This window comes from Chanos chanos, chromosome 7, assembly GCF_902362185.1.
Source record: "Chanos chanos chromosome 7, fChaCha1.1, whole genome shotgun sequence".
Taxonomy (NCBI): domain Eukaryota; kingdom Metazoa; phylum Chordata; class Actinopteri; order Gonorynchiformes; family Chanidae; genus Chanos; species Chanos chanos.
In genome coordinates this window covers 34410591-34432197 of record NC_044501.1, presented here as the reverse complement: position 1 = coordinate 34432197, position 21607 = coordinate 34410591, and the positions used below count along the sequence as shown (strand labels likewise).

Sequence of the window (21607 nt, the reverse complement as noted above, 5' to 3'; positions counted from 1 at the left end):
GTGTATGCGTGTATGGATTATCCACATGTGGGATTTCTTTTAGATGGTAAGGTTGGATTTGGCTGTGGAGAACTGTGGTCAGCTCACCAGATAGGGGTGTTGATGTAAACTCTCCAACCGCGCCACAGATCAGGTGGATCGCTGTACACGAATGACTCTCCAGATGTTGTGGGAAGCAAATGAGCTTCTGTTTCATTGGATATCGCTTGTCTGTGCCGTGAGCGATGACTTGTTGGCCAGTGATGAGGCCTTCACAGAAATGTGCTGATTTTAAGGAGAGTAACATTGCTGTAGTAACAGACAAGTACTTTGGTTCTTAACTTGTCATCTCCTCGGAACACATAAAAACATTCCCTACTCCAAATAAATGTCTGGGAAAACAGCTATACTAAGAAGAGATCTTCACATTTAAGCTGTATCATATCAATCTAATAAAGTATTAACGTTGTCAAATTTTATTTATCAACTATTTTTCCTGTTCCTAACGGTTTCTCCTCCCCCCCCAACAGTTTTTTTTTTCCTATTCTTAACTTTATGCATAATCTCTCTTGAAAGTCAAATGAGGTTTCTTGGAGCTTGTTACGCTCCTTTAGTTGTACTTTATCATGTCTATACACAAGGTATAAGCCCTTCTTTTACAAGAGGGTCTTGCATGTTGGACCATCCTATAATCTAGCAGCTTCACTTCAAACCTCGCCGACATCTTAAACAACCCTGCGCCTGTAAAAGAAAACGGGCGTTGATCATTGACCATTGATCCCTCAGGGCGCACGGTTTGATCAGTTGTGAAAGGTTCAGGCATCAGTACGCTATAGTTGTCATCTGTGACGGGGGGGGTGGGATGGGATGTGAACAATCAAGAAAGAAAGAAAGGTTTTTTTTATACGTCTCATAGAGGAGATCATGGAAAAGCTCTGCAGGCTCTGCAGGTTTTTGGAGCTTCATTCTCAGGACCACAGACGCAGACGAAAAAAAACCCCAAAAACCTCCAAAACACTGTGGATCTTTTAGAAAACAGGAGCGGATGTAGATCAACTTCCTCGACTCTCTCCTATTTGCAAATCTACCGATATCGCCGGTGGGTCAGCGTCTCTGTCGGAAAAAAAACCCAGCCGTAGCTGTAGAGAAAACAGAATAAATCGCGGGAGTGCTGGGACCATTTGTTTGTCCGTACTGTGACTGAAACGTCGAGTTAAGTAAGATGATGAATGTGACGGAACATTTATAAAGGTGTCCACAGCTCTGCTGTTGGAGGAGGATTAGAGGAATTTTAAGAGTGTTTTTTTTTTCTCTCTATTTAAAGAAAGCCAGATGCTAAACAGACTGAGATGGTATTTATTAACCAAAATGTTACGCCCTGTTTTTTTTTTTTTGTTTTTTTTTTCTGGAAACTTCAATGGTTTTACCTTATGTATCTTGTTATGAGTCAAATACTCAGATGCAGACATTGCGTATCATTTCTGTGAATAATGTAATCATCTTGTAATATAACATAATTATGATGTAAAATTGTTACTGTATGAGAGGCTAAAAGCTCCTTGGTTGATCGGACTTGAACGTCGGCTCTGGGTGTACTGGGTGTACTGGGTTTACTGGGCCACCTCACAAGCTCGCTCTCTGTGTGAAATTAGTCATGTCCCAGGTCCTCTGGGTTTTGCGTGTTTGGTCTGCACGCGTGGGCGGTCATCGCCGTGGTGATGTCCAGTCCCAGAATCCTCTTGGGTTGAGAGTTTATTTACTGTGCCTGACCTGATTAGACCCTGCCTGTATTTATTTCCCATTGACTCCTGGGTAACGGCGCTCTCTCCCCACAGCTTGTTTATAAGTCTGTTTATTTGACCGAAAAAAGTGCTTGGTGGGAAGTGTAGTGTTTGTCTGTGTGTATATTTGTGTGTGTGTGTATATTTGTGTGTGTGTGTGTGTGCGTGTGTGTGTGCGTGTGTGTGTGTGTGTGTTTTGACTGTGGAGAAAGTGAATCAGAACTGGGAAATAGCTGGCCTCTGTTTTTTTTTCTCTTTCTTTTTCTTCCTTTCTTTCTTTTTTTTTAGTGAAATTGTCCCTTTGAGGCTTCTTTACGTGGACTTGACTGATAAATATTTAAGACTGCCCCCCCCCCCCTGCCCTGATTTCAGGCTTTCTTTGGTCAATGATGTCATTTCTTACTTTTATTTCTGGGTCCATCAGAATATAGAACTTAAACTGTGTGGTTTTCCCAAAGGAGAAAACACATACTTTCACATTAACATGTGGTCAGTTATACAGAAACACACACATACAAACACATGAAACCACGCACGCATGCAAACACGGATACATTTTACATATATTAACCAAAGACTTTCAGTCTGTCAGCCGTAACCGTGAGTATCTCTGGTCTTTCTCAAAATGCCATCATCATTGGTGCTTTATCGTTGGCGCTGCTGCGATCGTTACGGAATCGAAAAACAGAAACATCAGGCTTTATTGTGTTTACTAATGCATTTGAGGCCACGATCCAAAGAAGTGACCGTCCAAATAATAATTGCTGTCAAATTCTGATTTCAAACAGATTTCAGTTCGGGGCTAGTTACCACACATCTTTCCATAGGTTGGCTGTGGTTCTGTCCCCATTTCATGCTTCTCTTTTTGACCTGTACCTGACCTGTTACTGTCTTCATCAGGAAGGACTGTTTTGATCTCTTCTTTTGATCATTCACAGATTTTTGGCGTCTCTTTTTTCCCCTTCGGTTTCATCAGTTGATTACCAAGCTAAATTCTCAGTTGGCTAAAACCGTATTGTTCTATGTCATATCTGCTTGTATCCTTCTCAAAGTTATAACTGCTCCCTTTTCTTTTTCTTTTTCGTTTTTTTCCTTTCTTGCAACTGATCTGGTTCTCTTCCTCTCGTGGAAGATCTTTCTTCATCTGTGGTCATCACTGTTTCAGACCTTTCATCACTTGACCGTGAGCTAAATGTTAAAGCCATGTTTTTTTGACCGTTTCCAGATCCCTATGCCATTGTTTCCTTCCTGCACCAAAGCCAGAAGACCGTGACTGTTAGAAACACACTCAATCCTACCTGGGACCAGACCCTCATCTTCTATGAAGTGGAGATATTTGGAGATACCCAAGTGACGGAAAAGAGCCCGCCAAACATTGTTGTGGAGCTCTATGATCAGGACACCTATGTGAGTGTGTGTGTGTGTGTGTGTGTGTGTGTGCGCGTCTTCATGTGCACATGCCTTGTTTGAATCATACCGCATAAATGGCAATACCCCCTTTTTATGACTATTGTGACATTTTATTTACCTAACAGCTGATCTAAGTTCAGGTGTCAGGCTTTGTTTCTCATGCCCGACACCAGAGTTAAAATAACGAATGCTGGCTCTGGAAACATTTATTAAAGGATTAAAAGGAAAGAAGCCGTTACCCCCCTGTATTGTAATGTTGAATTGACATTAATGCATCTGGTTCTGCGCTGAACAGAACCCGAAATGTTATTAAATGGCTAGCTTTTCACTGAGGTGGTGAAAAGAAATTAAAAAAAAAAAAGACCCTGCTATGTGGTCTCTGTCCTGTAGGGGGCAGATGAGTTTATGGGGCGCTGTATTTGCCAGCCTTCAATGGCGACCTCTCCTCGTCTTGCCTGGTACCCAATCATGAAGAACGGAAAATCAGCCGGTGAGCTGCTCGCTGCCTTCCAGCTCATCCGAAGAGATAAGGTAATGCAACTTTATCATCGATTTGTACATTTTATTTCAACTTCTTAAAAAAATGCCATGTTATAGTACGGATACACTATTTAGCAATGCAACAGTGTGACTATAATATCATTTTTAAATTTTAATTTAAATTTATGGTTGTTAATTAACTATAATTGAGACGTACATATAGAGTGTATGCCAAGCTTTAATTTTGGACAGTAATTTAGTGATAAAACATTAAAAACATTATAAACATTTTCATAGTGGCATATACCTCTTTTATGTTAATCTTGTTAGTTCAGTTAATAAGGTCTTAAGTGCTGTTCCAACACCACCCAGTAGCATTTAAGGCGCTAGCTTTGTGCGGTGTCCCGGTTTGAAGCTGTGAGGTCCATCACTGACATTAGAGTATTTGCAAATATCACAGATCACAGTCCACGTTGTAAATTCCCCAGTGTCAAGACCATGTACATTCACAGACACCATTAGCTTTGATGCAACTTTGTAGTTTTATAGATGAACTTTAAGCGACAAGTTATATGTTTAAGATTATTGGGTACATGGAGCTTTAGCTGAGATCATAACTCTTATGGACTAGTGTGTGTGTGTGTGTGTGTGTGTGTGTGTGTGTGTGTGTGTGTGTGTGTGTGTGAGTGTGAGAAAGAAAGAGAGAGAGAGAGAGTGTGTGTGCGTGTGTGTGCGTGTGTGTGCGTGTGTGTACGCTTGTGTGCATGTGTGTGTGTGCGTGTGTGCGCGCATGTGTGCGCCCGTGTGTGTGCGTGTGTGTGTGTGTGTGTGTGTGCGTGTGTGTGTGTGTGTGTTTAGGTCTCGGGGGCCCTAACTCAGTGCTTTTTGATGAGCGTGTGTTCACATGTGAACGAGGCAGCTTTCCCAGCAGTTACAGGCTAATTTAATAATGTCCCATGAAGTCATCGCCTTCATTCGAGACCCATTAACTCTGTGGTCTCTCTCTCTCTCTCTCGCTCTCTGTCTGTCTGTCTGTCTGTCTGTCTCTCTCCCCCCCCTCTCTCTGTCTCTGTACTACTCTATCCCTACCCCCCCCCCCAACTTCCCTTCTCCCTCCCTCTCTCTTGCTCATTTCTTATCTGTTAATTTCCTTATTGTCATCACAGCCTGCGGTTCATCACCTTCCCGGTCTGGAGGTAACGTTTGTAACGTTTTTCTTCCTCTCTCATTATATCACTGCCAAATCTGGAGAGTTATGAACTTGCCGTGGTAGACACTATGTCAGATCAAAACTGCTACTTGACAAAGTGATGACATAACTGTGTATACATTACAGAAACCCGAGAGGTGTCCTCAGAATGATTCTTTCAAGCGGTGTTCACTGTTCCTAGATCGGTTCCTAGTTCAAATAACCCTGGCAGTGAATATTCTCAGATCATCATATTTGGACTGTCTGTATAGTGCATACAGTCGTCTGACTGATTGGAGTTGCCAGCGTGTTTTTTTGTGTTTGTCTGTTTGTGTTTATATATGTGTGTGTGTGTGTGTGTGTGTGTGTGTGTGTGTGTGTGTGTGTGTGTGTGTGTGTATGTGTGTGTGTATTTGGCCAAAGGCCCCACCCAGTTTAAACCTGACCAGCTGGCATTGGTTACTGTGGGATAATCACAGGGAAATCAAATTAGAGCACACACTTATTGCTGGGCCAGGCCACACACACACACGCACGCACGCACACACACACACACACGCACAGACACACACACAGACAGACACACACACACACACACACTAAAAAAGTCTCTGCGTCTTTCCTTCATTATTTCTAGTAGACACATGACCAACTACTCACACTATTGCATTGTCTATCAAAGCACACTATTACAACTACAGATCTCGGGATATTTTCATACACACACACACACCAAAAATCTGATTCAAAAGATGTTCACACACATAAGAGTCACATACATCTGGGGCTGTAAGGTCACCTTGAGAACTTTCCCTCTCTCCAACAGGGAGACATCCTGCCACCCACACACATTATGGACGAGGTGAGTATGTTCTGGTAAAGAAATATCCAAAAAATAAGGGTTAGCATGTAAAGCACGCAGGATTCCACAACACTGACTGCATTCTATGTTTGGACACTGGTTATAAGAATCATCGCTATCACCACAGCTAATGAACGGTTAATCGATCCTGTTTATGTCATGTCTTCCTCCTCCCGTTTTCTGTCATCCCTTTTTTTTTCTGTCTGTTTTTCACTCTGTCTCTGTCTCTTCTGGGCCACTGCGCACATCTTCAAGCTTGTGCTCCCAGGTTTCCTCTCTGAGGGTCTGCAGCAATGGGTACAAAACACACACACACACGCACATGTACACACACAGTCACACACACACACACACACACACACACACACAAATGCACACATGTACACACACAGTCACACACACACACACGCACGCACAAACATGCAAACACATGCACGCACACCTCACAAACAAACCTCCTTACAAAACCAAGTGACTAAACTCTTGACATTTCTCATTCGGGCTTTTTCCTTATGTTTAGAAAAAGCCAGTTGTGACCTATGCGCGGTAACAGCGGTCAGATCCCAACACTACAAATATATTCCTTGCAGTTTACAGTAGGTTACGGATTAGGCTGTCCAGTAAGCACTGAATTATGTCTAAGCTGTATCTGGTCGTAAATGCACCATATCCTCCTTTGGCTTTTGACTCCGTTTGATTTGTTGAAACACAAAGAAAGGAATATTGTCTTAGTCAAACCGTGGATGCAGATCATATGGGAGGTGTCCTTGGAAAAAATCAAAATTCCCTCTGATCCGTCCCAATGCTCCATCCTGTTTTCCGTGCCTGGGAATCATACTCACTGACGTGGAGCTTAGCTCTGTCCGAAAAATGTATTTTTTTTTTTTTAAAGAGTGCCGGTGGGTAATTAGGGGACTATAACACAGAGACATACACACACACACACACACACACACACATACACACGCGTACGCACTCACACACTCTCTTATACACGCGGAGTTAAGAGCTTGGGCATTTATGTATGACATTTGTAAAAGAAAGCATTGTCTGTTTTCTTAAGTTGCAATCAGCTTTGTGCTTCCTCTTCCAGTTTCCCCTCCTTTTCTAAACTAAACCTGTCTCTCTTTGCCCTCATTGTTCTTTGTTTGCGTTGACATAAACCATTGCTTTCCTCCATATTGTAATTACTTGCATGATATCAGAAATGATGAGTGGACCTCCTTTCACAGTTTCACAGTGTCTTACATTTTGATTAATCACCTTATGCTATGACCGCTTTGGATGTTCTGGTAGTGACTACAGACTTGCTCTTTTAAGAGTGGGGTTTTTTTTTGGGGGGGGGGGTAGACCTTTTATGGGACTTGCTTTTGAAAATGTCTCCATTAATAAGTGGGCTGTGGTATTGCCTTAACAGCTTGCTTGTGTAAAAAGACACTCCTTTAAATCTGTGACTTTGTTTAATGAAAGTCAGACATTACACATCCCAAGCTTCAGCTTCTGAATTGTATCTGAACGTGCTTGGTACAGTGCACCATTGTGCGGAACAGTAGTGACTATTCATCACAGATTCAAAGGATGTGATACAATTGAGCTTAAATAATCGCTGTTTCGTGACGCAGCGAAATGGCTAACCGCGACTCACGTGTAAACTTGACCGTGACTCGAAAACGAGTGTGACTCGGTTTTGCTGTTATTAGGAGACAAAGATGACATTTTCACAGCGTCATAGCATTCATAACATAATGAATCATTTCCAACGCAAACCATAAGGTTTTTCTTTTTTTCTTTTTTCCCCCTCACTAAAGATGTACATAACATATGCGTTATCAAAAGCATGAAATACAACAAATGCAATGATATCATAAACAAACGCGTCAAGAAAAGCATGGGTAGCCGGATGCATGTGCTAAGCTAAATGGTATCAAATAAAAGAGATTTATAACAGAACACAGGTCAGTCAGGTCAAGGTCAAAACACCGTCAAACAGGGTACTGAGGAAAAGGCAAAGTCATAAGCATAAACAGGCAAATAATCAATACTTTAGGAAGCACAACGGAATCAAAGGCTGAGAGATGGACGTAGGCAAAAGTCAACAGGCAAAAGTTTCAATACGGAACAACAATCAGAATATCGGAAACCGCCATAGATTTGGAAACTCAGGGAATCGAGAGACCTCACAGCCAGCAGGATGAGATTGTAGACATGGTGTGAGACTGATACAGAGAACAAGCAATGGGGGGAAGGGGGGTATTCCAGAAAACGGGTTAACTCAGTTAGTTAACTCAGAACAAGTAGTAAACCTCCTAATAGAAGAGCCCTATGGCTTTGTTTTAGGGCTCTTCTATTAAGAGGTTTACACACTGAACTCTGAGTCTGTAGGCAAGCTGATGAGTAGGCATGAGAGGTAGAACACTGATGGGTTGGTTGTGGTGCAGGTGCGCTAAACCACTGAGCCATTTTTGTCTCTTTATCAAAACAACAGCAAAATAAGAGAAAACAGCTCCCATCAAAAGTAACCGCGCTGAAACTCCTAAAACATCCAGTAAAAACTCATGTTTTGACCCAAGCCACTGTTCTATCCATGTTTTGCGCATGATACATAGAGATCAATAAAGATGAAAGCTTTATCGATCCTCTCATGTATCATGTATGGTTTTGCTTACTAAACATCAGCACTACATACAATGCCTGGTAATCAAGAGATGAATCCAATAAGACTAATGTTCAAAACAAGCACACAAACACACACATATATATGTGTGTTTGTGTGTATACATGTATATATATGTGTGTGTGTGTGTATATGGTAGTGTGCACCTGGGTCTTTGAATGTCTTTTAACTGGGCGCTGTGTTTTTGCTGTTAGCCAGAGGACACTGACCTGCCGTACCCTCCTCCCCAGAGAGAGCCAAACGTTTACATGGTGCCCCAGGGCATCAAACCTGTCTTACAGCGCACAGCTATTGAGGTAATACTGTGCACGTGAGATAATCACCTTAAAGTTAAAATGGTTATTAATGGATCGGCATCACAGAGTTCATCAGTAATTTATTAATTAAAAAAAACAAACACTTATTGTGGTTTTTTTTTTGTTTAAGTAAATTAAGTTTCTCTAATCAAAGAGACTTCGCTCTTCGAAATTTCAGAATTCAGTTCTTTCGCTGCTCTGTCCATTCTGTGTTTGAATTACAGAGCAAATATGCTTGAACTTAATCTGTACATTCCCAAAGACACAGAAATTGTATTTTATTAATTAGAATGCATCTTTCTAACGTGAATTCTGATATATGATGCCTTTTTGTTGTTTGTCTCATGACCCCTGACCTTTGACCCTTGCAGATCTTAGCATGGGGTCTGCGTAACCTAAAGAGTTATCAGATGGCGAGTGTGACTTCACCCAGTCTTCAGGTGGAGTGTGGAGGCTGCATGGTACAGTCCTGTGTCATCCGCAACGCCAAGAAAAAGCCCAACTTTGACGTCAACACACTCTTAATTGACGTGGTAAGTCCTTTGGAATACACCAGACATCTTTGATGTCCCATTTAACACATAACTTCTACTGGTAGACTGTACAGTTAGACTCCTAAAAAAAAAACAATTGACTGATGTCCAAGTTAGAACGACACCAGATATTTTAAAATATGAACAGATGGTTATGCAGTTATTGGTGTGGCTTTATCAATTATCATCGTATTAACTGTTTTATTATGAGCTCCATGGATATTATCAACTTTGGCTTTACACGTAAAGCTTCTGATGCTAACGCACAGTGTCAGAACTTTGATAGTAATTTATTGTGCGGCCTAATACAGCTCTGATAGATTGTTATGCTTGTTGTAATATGCCAGTAATTCTCTTCAGACTGTGAGCTCACTGGCAATAATGTCTTACACAAATTCAGACACACCCCAGTGTTCAGTTTCAATTAAATGTCTAGAATCGGCCTGGGTCTCACCCAAAGATCTTTTCCACTGATTAAGAGGCGCTACATAAGAGACACGCTTTTCAGTTAGAAACGTAATATGCGCTCTCAGTAGAGTTACATCCATTCCGAAACCTTAGATTCACGGCGTGATGTCATATCCAATTGGTGTGTAGTGTCGAGTTGGTCTGGCATCTTATCAGAACCTAAATGGAGAAACCGACGTTGTTCGCGCTTCAGAGACGTCAATTAAGCCCGGTGTCAAGGCAAACGGAAACACCCTTTTTCTATCCCGATAAAACGCATGTTTTTTTTCATCCTTTATTCACCCCGTCCTAACTCCAACCCTCTTCTCCTCCTCCTCCTCCTCCTTTCAATGTTGTCGCTGGTTCTTGTTCAACCTTTCTAGCGGCTTCCTAGGGAAGAACTCTACATGCCCCCCATCGTCATCAAAGTGATCGACAACCGTCAGTTTGGCAGGAAGCCGGTTGTGGGCCAGTGCACCATCCGCTCTCTGGAAGAGTATCGCTGTCAGCCTGAGAGTCTGGAGAGAGACCCCACAGAGGAAGAACTTGGTGAGGGGGCTGGGGGTGGTGATTGGGGGGGTGGGGGGGGGGTGTTGTGGATGAAGGAGGAAAACAGATGAAAGGGAGGAAGAGAACTGGGGAAAAAAATAAAGAGAAGACATGTCAAGCAAAATAAGAGCTTGGAAGGGAACAAGTGACTGCTGGTGCTAATAAAAGTATCGGTCCTTCTTGGGTCATAAAAAAGATAATAAAAATAAAACGAACGTATTCTGATGTTGCTTCCCCCATCTAGTTGTTTAACTGTTGTCTCTCTTAATATTTATTTAAACAGACGTGTTCCCGTGATTTAAGTTTCGGCTCTAGCTTAACTGAAATAGCATGTTCAAACGTGTCGATAAATATTTCCGAAATTTAATGATAATTTGCACATTACCGTTTACGTTTGATGTAAACCTCTCATTCAGACAAATTTTACTCTGTCCCTGCAACAAAAATAATTTCCTTATTTTTAAAATGCGGTGTTTGTTAAGAAAGTGCTGCCTTTCTTGATGCCACGCTTGAGTTTCTTTGAAGGAAAACAAACAAGTGTCAGTCTTCTGTCCTACTAAATCAACTATAGATTCTTCATACCATGCAAAACTATGAAAGGGGAAGGGTGTGCTTTCATCACTTTGTGTTCTCTGTACTTTGTAAGATCGAAGCATTCAGAATATGTCATGTGTGATGTGCGTCAGAGATTCTCATAGATTGCTCATTGTTGAACGGCATAGGCATAAAGAAAGGACGTGATTGGGTCCTTCTTAACATTGTCAGATGGTTTACACACAACTATTACACATAAAAGGAGTGATTCTTAACCTGCCCAAACTGAGGTGGTGTGAGATAACTGACAGCCCTGATTTCCACATCTCTGAGCCACACTGAGATTCATGTTGACTGCATAGAACAACTCTGAGGTGATTTGAAGGCCATGGAGCGGGTGTAAAAGTAATATACAGTATGTTCTCAAGCACACGCGAAAACCTGTAATTTCAGACCACAACATAACGCAAAAATCCTTAAAAAAGCTAGTTAAATACATTAACAACTGTACTTTTACAGAAAAAAAAACTAAATTAAAATGATGTGGAGAAGAACTGAGGAGAATTGAAAAAGTAAGGAAAATGAGCAAGTTGTAGTGTACAAGATAGGGAGCAGAAGAGGAACTGAAAAGTTTATTTGTGGAAACACTAAGCTTCTGCTCTTGCTTTGTGACCGACAGATGAGATCCCTCACACTCCTCGTGATGAAGTTCTGATTGACATAGACGACAAGGAGCCTCTTATCCCTGGACAGGTGAGCCCATTTTCGATCGCCTGGTCATCTCTGATTTACACAAGCATAAAATCACAGTATCGGTAAAACTTTCCTCCCGGGAAAAAAAAAAAAAACTCCATGAGTGGGGTCCTTCATCAGCCTTTGACACTGTGAATTATCAAGAGGAGATGTCAGTTTTACGCAAGGCCCCAAGGATACAGTGCCGCTAAAAAAAAAACAAAGGACCCTTCAGATGTTCATGGGACTTTTTCAGTACATTTGCTCTGGAAAGACCATTTAAAATAGTGACATAAAAGCCCACACTTTATGGGGCGTTATTAAGAACTAACCTGCCTTGCTGTCTGCTTGTCTGGCCGTCATGTTGTTACTTGTCTTGGCTTTAACATTTTGGCTACTGGGTCACAGAGATTTGGTTTCTGGATGCTGGGAAACAAGTGTGTGATTTTTTTTTTTTTTCTGAGTAGGTTACACATAACACATTATGGAGTCTTCCAGGGGCAGTTTACCCTACACTTTTAACAATGGAACCTATGCCTCATTCCTGCCGTCGGCACAGCAACCGCACCCAACCAATAAAATGGAATGTGTTCCTGACAGCCGTCCAATCCATTGCCCTGGCATCGGACCGTGACATGGTCGCCTAATATCTGTGGCAAAGGGCATCCCATGGCCTATCAAAGCATTAAAGGAGGATGATTTAAAGCACTCCTTCACGCCAGTGATTGATTTGTTAAGACCACAGTCTCTTCGTAGGGTAAACCGATGGTGGCAGGAGATCCTTCCTTTTGCGCAGTAGTGTAGCGGTAGTTTGATACAGAAATATTTCTGGTTCTTGGACCTGAAAGGCAAATGAATGGATAGTTGCACTGTTGAGGAATTTCGCTTCATCCCTCTGTTTGAGCCACTACCGTCTTGAGAGTCATTCATGCTCAACGTGTGATGAAGTGGTAGATCTTTATATGCATTCGAATGTTGTTTGGCACCTATATTAGTGGTGCAAGCCAAATCAGGCAGAAACCAACTGTGACCAGTTTTGACTGCGCTGTTTGTAACTGACTCAGACTTTAATGGAGCCTTCTTCATAGCTCACCAATTCCCTGTCCTGGCTACAACCTAAAAATATCAAATAAATAAATAAAAAACAACATAAAAAAATGATCAAGAGGGATTATGAAAAATTGGAAAATCATTTCCATGTCTCAGTGGTAACCTTTCAACTTTCATTTGTATTAGTCACTGCATGAAAAAAATAAAATAATGTAAGCACAGCTCGCTTGGTTTCCTCGGCAACGAGTCGCTGTCTTGCAAGTTTATTTGCATTTTTGACCTTCCCCTTCGGCTGGCTGTCTCCATGAGGATATGAGGCCTTCGGTCCTCCGCAGAGTGGAAACAGGGATACTTCACGATTGCCCTTTTTAATTCATTTTTAACAAATCCCACACCCAATTCATGTTAAGGGGCCCTTAATAGTTTTTTCTTTTCCTTTCTGCTTGTAGCCTTTTCCATTGATCTAATCTGCGGAACAAAATTTAATTTGTTTCTTTTCACGCAGCGTAAGAAAAAAAACAACTTCAGTCAACTTTGATTTGAGTCCTTTGCAAAAAAAAAAAAAAAACCCAAAAAAAACCCAAAACAAAAAGAATGTTGAATCTCAGACGCTGTCACATGCCGTCAGGAACCAGTTCAGGATTTTGTTCTAGTCAGTGGATGAGAACAATCCCTGTCACATATCATCAGGAAACAGTTCTTGCTTTAGTACCCTAAAACATTTTTCTCTCAGAGTGCTCCAAATCTTCAAGACAACATGTTTGTGATTTTATGTATATATATATATATATATATATATATATATCTGATGATCTTTCTCAGATTATTATCTCTAACGTTAGATACATCAGTTGTGGTTTGAGTTGAATCAGCTGAATGTTAAGAGATCTGCCCAGACATTCGGCTAAGCAAACATTTTGCGTAATTTCGCAGTGAATGCCCCTTTGAATTCATCTTTTGATTTCAGACAGCCTGTGACCACAGCACAATGGCCTTTATTTAGGTACATACGTTTGTACGAGAAAACATTTTTTTATCTAGTTTGCTTTCTGGCTTCTCCTGACAAAATACTGCCATCAAATGCCTCGTTCAGTTTTGCATAAATAACAGTGACCACAACCCACAGCTATCCATGTGAAAATCGACTCCCATTCTCAGCTCTGTCCATCAGAGAAAAAGAGAGAGATGGATTTAGATGGGGTTACATGCTCCCTTTCAAATGGCCTACTTAGACCAAAGTAAATGCAAAGCCATCATATTTTGTGCATATGTGTACCATTTGTCTATGCCTACTCAATATTCTGTGTGCAGTTTTTTTTTTTTTTTTTTTTTTTGCAGATTTATCCAATTTTTTATCTGTGCAAGTGTGGAACCCATTATATCCATGGACCCCCACACATTCTAAAGCCATAAGCAGCAGGCTATGCCACAGAGAGGTAACACAAGTCAGTGTTAGTGGTGTAGCAGGTTAGCTGTGTATCCCTGTTTTTTTGTTGTTGTTGTTGTTGTTGTTGTTTTTTTGTTTCGTTTTTTTTTTTTTTTTGTTCCAGGGGTCTCTCCTACTCGAGAGCGCTGATGCGGCCAGGGAATTTGATCTCTGGCCCACATTCCCACTCTGCTCCTGACATTCCTGAGGGATACTGGGACTGATCCCGGCCTCACAGGAAACCAGGGGAATCTGGGAAAGCCAGAGAGGAAAATCTGATCCTTGCTCGGCCAGCTACTGTTTGGAGGTTGGCGGTAGTGGAAGGTCTCGGTCCTGTGTATTGTGTTGTAATGATGAAAGATCTGAGAGTGAAGCTACCCGCTGAACAACTTTAAATATTAACTTCTTAAGAACCCTCTTCTATTTAGGTTTTCCCTGATATATATATATATTTAAAAAAAGAGCTGCTTCAGCTATTTCAGTGCTGTGTCTTCTGAGCTTAAAGTAGTGGAAGCAGTAATGCGGGTGTGGGTCGTGTTTGTGTGCAAGCTTTAACCCCATCTGATACTGCGTGAGTATGTGTTGACAGATGTGGAGTTTGATGAATTTGTGTCAGCTACACGTAAGAATAGAGGAGCACAAGCTCCAAGGACTGAAATTTTCCCACATCTACGAATTCAGTGTGTTTTTTATTTGAGAGGGAAAAGGAGTATTGAGAATCAGCTAAACTCCCCAGTGCATTAAGTGAAACTCAACCCCCATCGTCTCCCCAAAGAGTCCACTTTGGCTCCGAAACAACCCAAAACTATGCTCTTAAGTTCCTGTAAAAAGCACACACTGGTAAGAGAGACCATGTTTGTCACTCAGAGAGGCTTTTGATGAGGCCAAAGACAACATCTTGTGGGGAAAGCGAACACGCCTTTGGTGGCTTTATGGATTAGCCACGGTCTCGCGCGGGTTAAACGATATACCTCAGGAACAGGGTGCTAGGAGAGAGAACTCATGTTAAGTCTCTTTGAGGAGGTTTCTCTGGCTGTATTTCAGGTCTTCGTCCTCTGACCGACCCTCGTTCCCCTATCCGTAACAGAACCGATCGCTCGTTTTTTTTTGGGGGGGGGGTTACTAAGGGGAAGGAAGGCGCGAGGCGAAGGTCGATTGAGATGATGTGTAGCGAAAAGATCCGTCCTTTTCTTTCCCCGCCGTCCCCCACCAGTAATCCAAAATGTACCACAGAAGTTCGTCTTCCATGTTGGAGGACAATGGCAAACAAAGTGGCCTGGTCCTAATTAGTTGTTCTGCAGCATGCCTCGAGTTTTCTTTTTCTTCTGATGCCGGGCTCTTGTTGTTGTTGTGTACATACAATGTCCTGGCATTAGGCTGGGGAAGGCACTGCGACGGTTCAGGCCTCTTCTCAGATGTGGAGAGTTGTCTTGGACGACTGCGTTTCTCCCTTTTAGTAAAACCCCTCCTCCCTGCCTGCTTACCGCAGGCGCCACATGAAGCCTTCATCAACTGCCCACCCCCTCTCTGCCCACACCCCCTGCAAAGGGTCGTCTTTAGTTAATGGGAACGCTCAGTGATTTGGTCGATTTGGCTGAAGACTGGTTGGAGTGTTAGTCCAGGACTGAAGTCTTGAGTGTTCCGACCAGTCTTATTAAACTGTTGGAGTTTGTTGGCAGTATAGTATTGTTTACACATTTAAGATAGCCACAATGTTCCATGTAAGTGGCATGGGAAAACGTTACCGGGCCAGATTACACAGGTTCGCCTCTTAAGGTGATCATACAGGAAAGTTTTGTATCCCTGTTATAGATTCATACCCATTAAAGACGACCCCACTCTACAGACCTTAAAGCAGTCTTCATGAATGTTTATTTGATCTTGATGAGGTCATCTTGTTCTTTTTTGACCTTCTCTAAGAGAGTCTTTACGGCTTGGGTAAGAGGAGTTCACAGTTTTGGCATCGAAAAAAAACCAAAACAAACAAAAAAAAACATTCTTTGCCATTTCTAAGTGACGCCACTCTCCCTTGACATTGTAATCATCCACACCCTAAATGTAATAATGGACAAGGGTCTGACAGTTTCAGAGATGAGCCGACCAGTAAGATTCTCTGTTATGGAGATTAGCTTGTCAGGGTACTGGAAACCAACCCGTCTTACTGATTTGGCACTCCTTGTGTTTAGCTAGTGTTTGTTGGTAACCAGGCGGACGGGAATAAATGGGTGCCTCTTTCCTCGCGATTTAACCCGTGTTCTGTACCTTCACCACAAAAAAATAGGACTTTAAAAGGTATAGCATTTTATGAGCGTAAATACTTGCATACGTTGAGTTAAATTTCAAAACTTAAATCGTGGCACTCGATATAATTGATCCGATTAGGAATGCAAAACCCACCACTGCTGTTGATGGGTTAACATAAAAAAAAAAAAAAAAAAACAGGCTTTAGCTGAAGATGTTCATGGCTCCCTTGAGCTTTTCTTCTTCAGGATTGAATTATTCCCCTCTTCCACCCCTTTGTTTATGTTGTAAGATGAATTTTATGTCTGTTATTTTTATGGTTTGCTTGACACTTTAACGCATTGATTCCTAAGGATAACAATGGTTTGATTTAGTGTTGGGGGGGCACGCGGGTGCAGATTGTCGGCCTGTGTGTTGTGTCTGTCGCTAATTAGCGTCTGTGCTTACACTGCAGCGGGAGACAAGAGACCTACTCCTTCTTCTTCATATGCTAGAGGGATTATAGGAGAAAGTCCTATGAAAAGTCCTTGAGTTCTGTCCAGGAAAAACAACGATCTCGGGGAGTTGTTCTTTTATTGTTGAATCACATTTCATAGGTCCAACCTTTGTAATGATTTATCTAGCAGCTAGAAACACAGCTCCATCTGAACGGAGACCACAGCCATCTGTGCTTCATTCACACACACACACACACACACACACACACACACACACACACACGACTCTGGGTTACACTCTGAAGTCCAATCCAGGGAACCAAGTCCATGCACTGGCCTAAAACACCAATTTCTGTCTTATTTATTTATCCTGTTGTACTGATAGCTGTCTTTTCTGTCAGTCTACTTAAATTAACGGTCATTTCTTTTTGACACGATATGTAATGCCAGTAAAACATTATTTCAGGTGCGTCAGAAGTTTAGTCAGTCTGGAAGAACTCAAAGAATCCTCCTTATTCTAGATTCACAAGTTTCTATTCTAACAAATTACAAGACAGTATTAGTTTTAATGAGCTTTTCACAGGCAACTTTTCTTGGTTTTCAGCCCTGGAAGTTCTCGCTTTTCACATCCTACATTAATGGGGTTGGGCTGAAAAATCATATTGCATTAATGTGTTCTTTTTACTCTCTGTCGGTTGACTCTATTTGTCATTGTGTTTTGGCCGTGTTTTGTTTGTTCCCGTGTATGTATCCTTTTTATGTTCATTGAAACTTGCCTGGCAGTTGACTAGGAGTAAATCAAACTTTTACAAGCCATGTTCAGTGACTCTCCCCTCTCTAACAAAAAAAAAGAAAAAAGAAAGAAAAACAATTCATTCTTTCCTGACCAACAAAAAAAAAAATAACCCTTTAACATTACCTTATCATCATTTACAGAGCGAAAATAATCTCCTAATCTTTTTTTTAATAATATTCGGTAATGCAGTAATGTTCATTCAGTGCTGATTTACTCCTGGTTTGTGTTCGGCTGTGTTTTACAGACTAACACTAACCTCTTAACCATCATGCTTCTGATTTGTAGCTGGCAGACGGCACAAGTTCTGCCATCATTAACATCTCCAGCTCTAGATCCAGTCTCCATGTACGTATGTATTGATATGACCGACTCTGTTCGCCTCTTGTATTTTCACGCCTCCCTCCTTCTTCTATCGTCCTCCTCCTCTTCCTCCTCCTCCTCCTCCTCTCTCCCCTCCCTTCTCTGTCATACATCACTCAGTCATTTTTAGCCAATGTTTCAGATGCTAAAATGAAGGAAAGACAGTTTTAACTGCTTATTAATCAACTTTTAAGTATTGTTGGAATGCTTGTGTGCTAGTGTAATTTCTGGCATTCTGCATTTATCTCATTAGTAACGATGAACATGTTAACATTGTAATGTGCAGTGACACCAGCCAGCCAAAAAAAACCCTCTATTCTTTGACCACCTACTTCTTAAGAAGCATATGAAGCGTTAGGAGTTATAAAGCTACTGTGGATTTTGAACTGCTGTGATCGACTACTATGATAGATCATGCTTTGCTTTTATCATAGCGGTCATGAGCTGTAGAGTAGTCATCACTTTAGTACATGCTCAGTTTTTTTTTTTTTTCAGTGTGTCTGAACATGGTGTTCAAAACCACTTGGCCACGGGACAGGGTCAAACATTGGAAACATAAATTGTACCCAGCGATAATTAAATCAAGTCAAAAAGCATTTTAAAATTTAGATTGGACAGATACAGAATTAGGAAAAGAGTTCAAGTCTACTGTTGAAGTGCTCCACAGGAGTGGTTGGTGTTGAGCACTCTGAGTGGTTGTGTGTGGGTTCTGTGTGTGTGTGTGTGTGTGTGTGTGTGTGCGTGTGTGTGTGTGCGTGTGTGTGTGTATGCTCATGGGAATGAGATTGTTTGGACTTTTCTCTGCTAAACACTCTCTAGTGTGCACGTGGCAGGGTGTTGTATGTACCAACACACAGAAGGCCTCTTTTAACCGTGTCACACCGATTTGTGCAAAAGCTATAGAAGGCCCACTTTACTGTTACACCTCCTCATACTTACACCCCCTCCCACCTCCTATTTTGCCTACTCCTACTTTTTTTTTTTTTTTAACTCTGGAGGCTGCTGGACAGTAACTCTGATCTCCCTGTCTGAAACACAACAGTGCACCTGAAGTCGACACTGTGACCCCAGCACATTTGGACGAATTAAACAAAGTCCCATTTCCAACAGCAAAGCTAATTTGCTTTCTTATTTGTCTTCAGCTCTATAAAGCCCTCTTTTGTTACCCTTTAAATTGGTTGCAGAGCACTGCGCCTTCATGGAGATGAAAAACTGAGATAGACGCTGTTTTGTATTAAGACCACGGAAACCTAATTGAGTTAAACACTGCGTTTTTTTCCCCCTTAAGCTCATTGAAGAGTGTGTGTGTATGTGTGTGTGTGTGTTTGTGTGTGTGTGTGCATCTCAGTGTGTGTGTGTGTGTGTGTGTGTGTGTGTGCATCCTTGTATACATCTATGACTGCATGTTTACATCGCATAAATTCGCAACTCAAGATCGATCAGGTTAGAGCAGAAGGTGTTAGCGCATGTGTGAGTGCTTGTCCGCGTGTGCGTTCGCGTGAGTTTAGACTCTTATTAATCCAGAGATGACTGGATGACAGCTTTTGGAGTGGTCAGATTGTAACAGGGTCAAATCGTGTTATCTTATTTCCATAGCGCTTAGCAGCGCGGCGCAGAACATATGACTCGCCAGGCTCTTTGATACGACTCATGTTTATATCACACTCTAAATGTAGCGCTGGCACTTTCCCCCTGCCAAAAAGTAGAGGTTTCTCTTTCTGCAAACAAAGATATTTATTTTATTAGAAAATATTCAAACCAGATGATCAAAAACCCAAATTTTCTCTCTCGACAGAGCCAAAATAAATAGGGCTGTTAAAAGATTCCCGACGCGTTTCCCCGAAGCCAAACGTCAGGAACAGAAAGAGAGAAATGGAGAGAATGGGGGGGGGGGGGAGAGAGAAAAGAAAGAAACGTGTATTTAATCAGTTTTTCTCTAAATAAATTTTCAGGATTGAAACTTTACATGAACCAGGGGACACCATTTTGGTTACGCTCCCCTTGAGATCAATAGAAAAGAAAAAGGAGAAAGTGGAAAGTGGAGACAAATGGCTCACCATGTTGCTGTTTGCAACATGTTGCCACGGAGATCCGTTTCCACGATTCAAAGTTCATCGCTCCCGTCTTCGCTTAAAACCAATTTCGCAGTCAAGGCATTAATTAGCGATTGCTCAACGATTTGTGTCGGGCTGGCCTTTGATCATCTTATTAGTATTTCAGAAGGTGTAAGCTTTTATGTATCTGGCCGTTTTCTCGCAAGGTTTCATGTACGTTAGACAGGTAGGTGAGCAATGTGCACGTGCTATGAGACGCATGAAAAAAAGGTTCAGTGAAGGTGACCTCTTCTTGCCGCTAGGTTTCCAGACATAGCAAGAGAAAAAAAAATAAATCTAATGATTTTTCCATTTCTTCTCTTTTATAAATGGCATCCTTAACTTCAAACGTCAAAATTGTGGTTAATCGTTAAACGGAATATTGGTTGGTGGCGGGATTTCTGCCGCCTGTTTTTCAGTATGTTAAAGGTTGCAGGACCCAGTTCTCTGTATTTCTTTTTTTTTTTATTTTGGGGGGGGGGGGGGGTGCTGACAGTTTCTGTCGATTATAGGGGCTCGCTAGTGATCCATTCATCTGGTATAAACTGACACACTGCTAAAGAAAGAGGGAGAAGGGGTTATTCCATGTCTGGAATTCAACCTGCTCCGATTCCACGGCATTCCTGCGGCCACTTTGAATTCGTTTGTTTATCTTTTTAGAATGAGCCATCACTCAAATGACTTCTGGAATGTCAATCCAGGGAATTTCAAGCAGCCTTTATGTTGAAAATGGGCAGCTATTAACCTCTATTCATTTATCAGCAATCTATGTGCTATTTTCTGTCATTATCATTTTTTTTTTTTCGTACCAGACTTTACTGTGAAGTGTGAACGGGATCCTCTTCTTTAATGGAAGACCCTGCAGGAGAAGCCCTGTAATAACTCTTATACTCAAGACTGCAGGGTTCTAACTGCCACTTTTTTTAACAGGTTTTGCATGAGTGGTTTCTTGGAAGAACCGTGTTGCCCTGTTTCCCCTCAGACGGTCCCGACCACCCTGACCTGCGTTAACATCAGACAAAACACCCCACCACCCCCACGCCCCCCACCTCAACCACCCCCCACCCCTACTCCAATGCCTAGTTAGAAATCTCCCTTGCCAACGTGCCACTGGCACAAAGTGACTTGCGCCCTGTTGCTGCCTGATACATCTCACTGCCATCTCTACGCTGGCATTGCTCAAATGAATGGATTTGAACAGAATATTGGCCAGTGGCCACGCTAAAACTAAAGGAAACACCGCTAAAACTAAGGATCTTGGGAATAAGATCCCGAGAAAATCTATAACAGCTACATTTTCTCGAAAACCTGTAAGTGATATTCTAACGCAAAGGGTGCAAGTACAGTTATAGATAAATACAGAGATAGACAGATGCGCACACAAATGCATACAGAAACATGGACATATACACACCTGCAAGCGTGTACACACACACGTGCAGACACAAATGTGCACATGCACACACACACACACATGCACACACACGCACACATAAACACACACACGCACATATGCACGCATGCACGTGTACACACACACACACAAGCACGCATGCACACACACACATGCGTGCATGCACACATGCACACACACACACACACATGCACACACGCATGCACACATACATGCGCACACACACACACACAAGCACACACACAAGCACACACACATGCTAACACATATTCCCAGGTCTCACTGACTCTCTAATCCCTAAAATAACACTGCTAAGCTCCAGAC

At 41.9% G+C, this 21607-nt stretch overlaps 1 protein-coding gene across 3 annotated transcripts in view; it reads left to right on the top strand.

Annotated features, from left to right (window-relative positions):
- dysf (dysferlin, limb girdle muscular dystrophy 2B (autosomal recessive)) overlaps positions 1-21607 on the top strand; it is a 65528-nt gene that overhangs the window by 28151 nt on the left and 15770 nt on the right. For 2 of the 3 annotated variants that reach the window (XM_030779998.1, XM_030779997.1), the window contains exons 32-40: positions 2986-3167; positions 3561-3701; positions 4817-4846; positions 5666-5701; positions 8570-8671; positions 9043-9204; positions 10035-10200; positions 11414-11487; positions 17702-17761. In XM_030779998.1, coding sequence (XP_030635858.1) covers positions 2986-3167; positions 3561-3701; positions 4817-4846; positions 5666-5701; positions 8570-8671; positions 9043-9204; positions 10035-10200; positions 11414-11487; positions 17702-17761 — 953 coding nt within the window. The remainder of the gene's footprint in view (positions 1-2985; positions 3168-3560; positions 3702-4816; positions 4847-5665; positions 5702-8569; positions 8672-9042; positions 9205-10034; positions 10201-11413; positions 11488-17701; positions 17762-21607) is intronic. The other variant, XM_030779999.1, reaches the window with a different exon arrangement.